We start from the raw sequence: 8,336 nt of genomic DNA on the forward strand, positions 1-8,336 counted from the left end.
ATGTTGTTAGTCACTCAGTTGTGTCTAACTCTTTGCGACCCCACAAACTGTAGCCTGCCAGGCTTCTCTGTCCATGAATTCTTCAGGCAAGCGTACTGAGTGGATTGCCATTTCCTTCTCCAGAGGATCTTCCCGACCCAGGGACTGAAGCCTGGTCGCCTGCGTCACAGGCAGATTCTTTACCACTTGAGTAGTACGTGGAACCAAAAACCAGGTGGGGGGACATGGTGGGTTTAAGTGTGGGCATGGCAGAGGGCCTCACAGTTCCTGTTGGGGCCAATCTGAAAACAGGCAGTGATTGAACACATAGATTTCCCAGGCACAAGAGAGTAGAATGATTTCTGCTACCATAGCCAGTGTCCCCTTTTATCCAGAAAGTTGGCCAGGCCAACACCCAGGAATAACTACACGACACAGAGCAGCTAGGTTCCATATACCCTCGGCACAGGGTCAGTAGACAGCCATCCCAAACTCTTTCTCCTTTATCATGTATTGAATTGCACACAGGGCTAAAGGAGACCTACAAAGGAATTGGCTCCTGGTTGCTTTTATGTTAGCTATTGGAATCACCTGCCTATAATAAGAGCGAAATCCTGACCACATGGTGGCCGAAATGCACGTGCGCAAAGAAACTCACTGTGATTCAACCAAGAGGGCGGGGGGTGTTCACATATTTTATCAAGGATCAAAAAAAAAAAAGAATAACAACCCCTTACTTCTCTTCTTGAGTTTGGGTAAAGAATAAAAGTCAATGGAATTATCATTAATTCAAAGATTAATAATAAGTAAATGGACAAGGCTGTCTTTAGGAATCACCTTACGTCAGACTCAAGGAGAAGCTCTGATCAAAATGACAAAATTACTTTCAGTCATAAAGTAGAACAGGAACATGTCAGTGAAAGAAAACTGAAGGGCTACACTGATCAAGCTGGAAGACGAGAGAGATTTCCTAGGAGAAAAGTTGCAATTTGGTGCACTGGGACGACCCAGAGGGATGGTATGGGGAGGGAGGAGGGAGGAGGGTTCAGGATGGGGAACACATGCATACCTGTGGTGGATTCATTTTGATATTTGGCAAAACTAATACAATTGTGTAAAGTTTAAAAATAAAATAAAATTAAAAAAAAAAGAGTTAAAAAATAAATAAATAAATAAAATAAAGGCCAGTGCTAGAAAGAAAAGGGACAGGACCCCTCCTAGGGCTCCCGAGGTCTAAGACAACTTAGAGACAGCCTCTAAAACCTCGGCAGGTAGTTAATTATGAGAGCAATTGTGAGACAGTCCCCCTTGAGACCTAGGGCAGCTGCCCCTCAGAGTCAGCTAAGATGTGGGCAGATCTGAGAATGGAACTTGAGCACCGTACACCTCCACCCCTCACTAGAGTTCCACACAGACACCCCCAACACAGGGAAGATGCTGAGGCCCATTCCCTGAGGCACATACCTGGGAACCTCCCGGCCTCAGGACTTGACAGAAAGGTGTGGGAGAGTTGAGACATGATGCCATAAAGACGACCTGGTCACAGCAGCCCAGACCTGATTACATGCTGCACTCAATAGTCTGTCTACATTTAGCACCCCAGACACTGTCAAGATTTCTGCTTCTTTCGGCTGGAATAATGTCTGAGAACCTAGAGCAACACTGAAACTCCTCCCCAAGCACAAGACCTGGCACACAGCTGAACCGCTCCTAAGTGATAAAAGAATGAATTCACCTGATGAACACACCATCATTTACGAAGATATTTAGGGAGAATTTTCAATGATCCAGGAAAATGCTAAAAATACAAAAGGAAAAAACCAAAACACAAAGTAAAACAATATGACCCTAATTATGTAATATGTACATTTAGTTATTTAGAATTCCCTGGTAGCTCAGGCGGTAAAGAATCTGCCTGCAGTGCAGAAGACTCGGGTTCAGTTCCTGGTTGGGAAGATCCCCTGGAGAAGGAAATGGCAACCCACTCAAGTATTCTTGCCTGGAAAATCCAAAGGGCAGAGGAGCCTGGCAGGCTACGGTTCATAGGGTCACAAGAGTTGGACATGACTTAGTGTCGAAACCACCAAACGTTTAGTTATGCAAAAAAATAAAAATAAAGAAGAATTGCATCAAAATATCAGAGTTGGTGACATAACATGGAGTTTTAATGTTCATCCCTTATACTTTTCTCTATCTTCTGAGTTTTCTTACAATGAAGAAAAGTTTCACTTAGCTTGTTCATTTGTTTTTTTAAGTGCACATGCTTTCCAATTTACCAGGACTTTTCTTTCCCTTTCCAGTATTTTAGGGTCTTTTCAATTTCATTTTTCATCTGCAGTTCTACAATTTAGCAATATCTGGTCATAACAGATACGATCTACTTTCCACAGTTAATTTACAATTGTCTGTCACACTCACAGAATGGACTGTTAGAAAACATCTAGTTCTCTAGCTCCATGTAACTTTAAATGGAAAGTAATCACAAAAGAAAGATTTAAGTTGTTTTTTTTTTAAACCCCACAGGATTCGATTTTTAAACATTAAAACTCCACACGATTTAAAATATTTTAAATATTTGTGATGTTTTTCAGTCCGAATAAACCTCAACTCTGAACTCTGTAAGGGTGGGACCTCCATACACGGTCTGGGTTGCTGGAATAGGGTTTTACAGAAGACAGCGCCCATCAACGCTGGCGCGGCCAGGGATCCAGGTAAATTAGGCGAAGCACCCGGTTCAGTCACAGCTCTCAGGTGTCCCAGGCACTACCCTTGATTTGCATCTATTATTTAAGCTGCACGATGTGTCCCTGTTGAAAGCCTGGAAACTCGATCACCCCAATGTGAGAAACAGCAGAACTCACAAGCTGGCTGGGGTCACACGCGTTCCGACTGTCCACGGAAGCGTGAATCACCGGCCCCCGTGAGCTGGTCCTTCCCCAAAACGCCCTTCACTGGGCTTCGCCGACTTCTCCACCCCGAATCACCTCATTCCCCATAGGTCTGCAACACCTCAAGCCCCCGCATCCTGCCTCCACAAGCCACCAGAGTTCAACCTCACCAGATTTCTTCTATGAACCCTCCACCTCAGACCAACCTCGGCCCTCTGCAGCGTCCAAACCTGCGAATGCCACTCCCACCTGCACTCCTCCCCGCTCCGCTCCCCGACTCGAAAAATACCCAACCTCGGCGTCCCTCCCGGTCCCATTTCCCCACTCCCGGATTGCCAGCCCCGGAAGGTACATCGGGAAGGAAGGGTGGCGGCCAGGAGTCCCTGGAAGCGTCGCGCCGCCGCCCGGCAGCCCACACTCAACGACCCGCAGCGACCTGGGCTCTGGCCGCCGAGTGTCAGGGGTCGCAGGCCCCCTACCCCACTCACCCGCCGCCTCAGCGCTCCACGTCTTCGGGGGCGGGCCCGAGAGCCGACGAGTCCCGAAGGCCCGGCGAGCAACTCTCGGGGCTGGAGGCAGGCGGGGGCCTGCGAGGCGGGCGCCGCTGAGCGCTGGCTGTGGCGGGCGTGGCGGGGCCGAGACGCAATCTCGCGCAGGCGGGGCGGGGCCGCGGTGGGGGTAGGCGGGGCTTGGCGCTGGGGCCTCGCGGTGAGTCACCCCCGGGGGAGAGACCTGGCTGCCCCAGAGAAACGCTAGACGAGCCAAACCCCGCTGTCGCCTGCAATGAAAGCTGAGGCTGCTAAGAAAAGGGTTGCCTTTGGGGCTGTCACTCCGCGTGGCGGCGGGACCACGGAAGGAGAGGCGGGGCCTCGCAGGGCTGTCCAGCACGACGGGGGCAGGACCAAAATGGAGAGGCGGGGCCTCCTAGGACTGGGCTGTCACTCCAAGAGTCCAACGGCGACCCCTAAAGAAATATGCCCCTTTCACATTTTCCTCTTTTTCTGTCTCTTAAGGCTCAAACTGGGGCTTCCCGGGTGGCTCAGTGGTAAAGAATTCTCCTGTCAATGCAGGAGACGCAGGAGATGCGGGATCGAGCCACCGATTGGGAAGATCCCCTGGCGAAGGAAATGGCAACCTTCTCCAGTATTCTTATCTGTAAAATTCCATGGACAAGAGCAGCCTCGCAGGCTGTGGTCCAGGAGGTTGCCAGGAGTCGGACACGACTGAGTGAGCACAGAAGGTCCAGAATCCAACTTTCTTGTCACTTTCAAATGTAAGTCTCATTTTAGTTGTAATTCACTTTCAGGTAATGAAAACTCCAAATCCAGTATATTATTAAAACTTCATATCCAATACAGCCAAATATCTTATAGATTATAGCCTCCTAGCCCCGCCTTCCCCTACCTCGGAGAAAACCTCTTACTCTCCCTTTTTTCTGCACCCTAGCTACCTTAGTCTCCCTGCTCTATTCACCAGACACCCTCTACCACTTTTGCCACCTCCCACCTCGGGATCTGTGCCCTGGGGTTTTGTTCCCTCTGCTTTCAAAGCTCTTTGTTAATTAAGGAGATGATTTATTTCCTTCCTTCCCTCACAGGAATCTGGAATCAAATCCCATCTTCTCACCGAGGCCCTTTCTAACTATTCTTTAATACATGCTCTCCAGTCCATCCCACCATCTTACCTTCAGTTCAGTTCAGTTGCTCAGTCGTGTCCGACTCTTTGCGACCCCATGAATCGCAGCACGCCAGGCCTCCCTGTCCATCACCAACTCCCGGAGTTCACTCAGACTCACATCCATCGAGTCAGTGATGCCATCCAGCCATCTCATCCTCTGGCGTCCCCTTCTCCTCCTGCCCCCAATCCCTCCCAGCATCAGAGTCTTTTCCAATGAGTCAACTCTTCGCATGAGATGGCCAAAGTACTGGAGTTTCAGCTTTAGCATCAGTCCTTCCAAAGAACACCCAGGACTGATCTCCTTTAGAATGGATTGGTTGGATCTCCTTGCAGTCCAAGGGACTCTCAAGAGTCTTCTCCAACACCACAGTTCAAAAGCATCAATTCTTTGGCGCTCAGCTTTCTTCACAGTCCAACTCTCACATCCATACATGACCACAGGAAAAACCATAGCCTTGACTAGACGAAACTTTGTTGGCAAAGTAATGTCTCTGCTTTTGAATATGCTATCTAGGTTGGTCATAACTTTCCTTCTGAGGAGTAAGCGTCTTTTAATTTCATGGCTGCAATCACCATCTGCAGTGATTTTGGAGCCCCCCAAAATAAAGTCTGACACTGTTTCCACCGTTTCCCCGTCTATTTCCCATGAAGTGACAGGACCAGATGCCATGATCTTCGTTTTCTGAATGTTGAGCTTTAAGCCAACTTCTTCACTCTCCTCTTTTACTTTCATCAAGAAGCTTTTTAGTTCCTCTTCACTTTCTGCCATAAGGGTGGTGTCATCTGCATATCTGAGGTTATTGATATTTCTCCCGACAATTTTGATTCCAGCTTGTGCTTCTTCCAGTCCAGCGTTTCTCATGATGTACTCTGCATATAAGTTAAATAAGCAGGGTGACAATATACAGCCTTGACTACTCCTTTTCCTATTTGGAACCAGTCTGTTGTTCCATGTCCAGTTCTAACTGTTGCTTCCTGACCTGCATATAGGTTTCTCAAGAGGCAGGTCAGGTGGTCTGGTATTCCCATCTCTTTCAGAATTTTCCACAGTTTATTGTGATCCACACAGTCAAAGGCTTTGGCATAGTCAATAAAGCAGAAATAGATGTTTTTCTGGAACTCTCTTGTTTTTTTGATGATCCAGAGGATGTTGGCAATTTGATCTCTGGTTCCTCTTACCTTAACATACTTCTTTTTTCCTTAGCGCTCATCACCTTCTAACGCTTTATATTATTTTTTGTCAATCTTTCACTAGGATGTAAGCTTTACAGGGGCAGAGATTTTTCAGTTTTATCCATGATACATCCCCAGTTAAGGATCCCAGTAATGCAATAACTCTTAAAAGGAATGAGAGAAACAGTGAATGGGCGCTTTCTCCTGCAGTTCACTGGAGACAGATGCCCGAAGTCCTATAATGCCGGAGAAGCTGGGTCTGCTTTTCTGTCCCCTGACCCTGCTTTGTGTTTTCCAGGTTCAAGACAGGAAAGAGGGAGACCAGGGATAGAGCACAGAAGCCTAATTACTTGGAAGGGACTGTGTGTTGATCTTTCTAGACTCCTAATGTCCTGTCATAGCAGCTTACAACTTATTGATCAGTTCTCCTGTGGCCATCACGGCAGGTGGCCAGAAGTTCTTTTCTCTTCTGAAAATCAGGACAAATTGTTTAGAGGTTCTATAGGTTTAGACATTGATTACTCAATAGACTTTTTTTTTTCAGCTGCACACTTCCTATTTTCTCATTCTTTGAATTTATGGCCATCTCTCCATATAACATCTTCTGATATTTATATGCTGGAAGGACTGGAAAAATAAAAATTGAATGGAAATATTAAAAATGCCTTTCACAAAGAGGGTCTCCTTTCATCTCTACAATTAACACATCAAAACTGTAAATATGACAAATTAGTTGTTGGAAAACACAAATGATAGACTTCAGTTAATGATATGGACTTCTGTATCAGTTAGCTGTGGCTGTGTAACAAACCACTACACATTATTAGGGATTCCCTTATCCACCACTCTCCTTTGGGACATTTCTTTCATAATCTCTAGCACCCAGAACATCCTTTTTCCAGTTCTGCTGGCCAGAAAGATAAGAGCTCCTCTGGAGTTTGCTATCCTTTATATCTGTTGTGCTGCTCTGTGCAGCTGGGGCAGCCCTCAGGGCAATGTTGAGGAGAGAGAGAAAAACTGACAAGAGATCCTCCCCCTACTTCATACAAGTGTCCCTCTTCCCATCTCCTCTGACCAGAGGGATAGGTTTTCTATCAGGGTCTAATTATCCATGTCACTGTACTATAGTAATGAAGTACTGTGACTATGGAAGCTCCAGGACAGAGAAGGAAGAAAAAAAAACAATCATGAATTTTCACCCCTTTCTCCACCTCATAGCATCCTTTTCATATTTTGTCCAGAGATTTAAGAGGTAATCAGTGGCAGACATAGGCTGCAATGGAGTTACTCCATTTTAGCCAGAACCAGAACTTATCAATTTAATAAATGAAAAAAAGTATGAATTTATATTTCTCTTATTATGAATGATGAGACATATGCATTTCATTTGCTACAAATTATTTATGTATTTTGTCTACTTTTCTACTGGATATAGAAATACTTCATATAATCATAAAAATAATTCCTTTCTTAGAAACGAATGTCAAAACTTGTTCTCAGTTTGACATGCCTTTTGAGTTCTCTTATGCTATTTTACTTGCTTTGTTTTTTTCCCTTTGATTGTTTTGGTTTTATTGGCCATGCAGACTTTTCCCATTTCTAATTGGTCAATTTTTACCAAACTTTTGTTTTACTACTTACTACATTTAGTTACATTATACTTAGACCTACACGTCTCTTGTATTACTCTGAAAATCCTTCTATGGTTTCTTCTTCTTCTTTTTGGAAGAAGAACATTTTATTACTTTTATGTACAGAAAACTCAATAATGTGCACTTGACCAAGTTTGGTGGCTAGTTCTTTGATCTTTGCCTTCTCCGGCTTGGCAATATGAGCTACTGATTTTGAACCCTGGACACTGCCTCCCCAGTGATGGTAGATCTCACCATATCTGTCATTGTAATTGATCCTGATGACTTCCACCAGCTTAGCCAGTGTGCCCTTGTCTTCTGAGTTGACTTGCGTGAAGGCCACAGTGTGTACAGGTCTTCCCATGGACCAGACGCTCCAGCCTGGCCTTCTCCTTGATTATGAAATAGGGAACCCCACCTTACAACACAGGGCAGGCAGGAAGACCACAATCTGGAAAACAACATTAACTCTAGAGTGTATTTTGAGCAAAAACAGTAACTTAAAAGCTAATGTAGAGAACCTACTGTTTAGCAAAGAGAACTCTACTCAAGGATCTGTGGTGACCTAAATGCGAAGAAAATCTAAAAAAGAGTAGATATATGTATAATGGATTCACTTTACTGTACAGCAGAAACTAACACAATGGTGTAAAGCAACTATATTCCAATAATTTTTTTTTTTAAAGCTAACATGGTAGCAACTGCTCAGGGTTAAAAAGCTCATGTATTTCCACTTGAAGGTTTAATTGAGAAATTCACATGATTGTAACATGGTTTCTTCCTAATGTTTCATGATCTCATTTTTTTTTTTCTTTAAAAATTGGACCCATCAGGAATTTATTTTTGATCCAAGTTACATAATATAGATCTGACTTTACTTGATATCTTGATAGCTATGCATCTGCCGTACCTCGTTTACTAACTAATCCATCTTTCCCTGATAGATTTTAAATGTCACTGTTACCATATATTAAATTTACTTCTGTAT

At 44.7% G+C, this 8,336-nt stretch overlaps 1 protein-coding gene and 1 non-coding gene across 19 annotated transcripts in view; both read right to left on the reverse strand.

Annotated features, from left to right (window-relative positions):
* ANO10 (anoctamin 10) overlaps positions 1 to 3,631 on the reverse strand; it is a 216,592-nt gene extending 212,961 nt beyond the window's left edge. For 6 of the 18 annotated variants that reach the window (XM_044933541.2, XM_044933543.2, XM_044933545.2 and 3 more), the window contains exon 1: positions 1,444 to 1,594. In XM_044933541.2, coding sequence (XP_044789476.2) covers positions 1,444 to 1,498 — 55 coding nt within the window. In that variant the 5' untranslated portion in view covers positions 1,499 to 1,594. Of the gene's footprint in view, positions 1 to 1,443; positions 1,606 to 3,355 lie in introns of those variants that run through there. The other 12 variants (XM_044933550.2, XM_044933552.2, XM_044933551.2 and 9 more) reach the window with 7 other exon arrangements.
* Positions 3,632 to 8,048: 4,417 nt separating this feature from the next.
* Positions 8,049 to 8,117, reverse strand: LOC112581312. Its single transcript, XR_003105845.1, has one exon. It is a non-coding gene; the product is annotated as a small nucleolar RNA SNORD36 (small nucleolar RNA).
* Between the last annotated feature and the right edge of the window lie 219 nt (positions 8,118 to 8,336).

The sequence above is a fragment of the Bubalus bubalis genome, chromosome 21 (genome assembly GCF_019923935.1).
Source record: "Bubalus bubalis isolate 160015118507 breed Murrah chromosome 21, NDDB_SH_1, whole genome shotgun sequence".
NCBI lineage: Eukaryota > Metazoa > Chordata > Mammalia > Artiodactyla > Bovidae > Bubalus > Bubalus bubalis.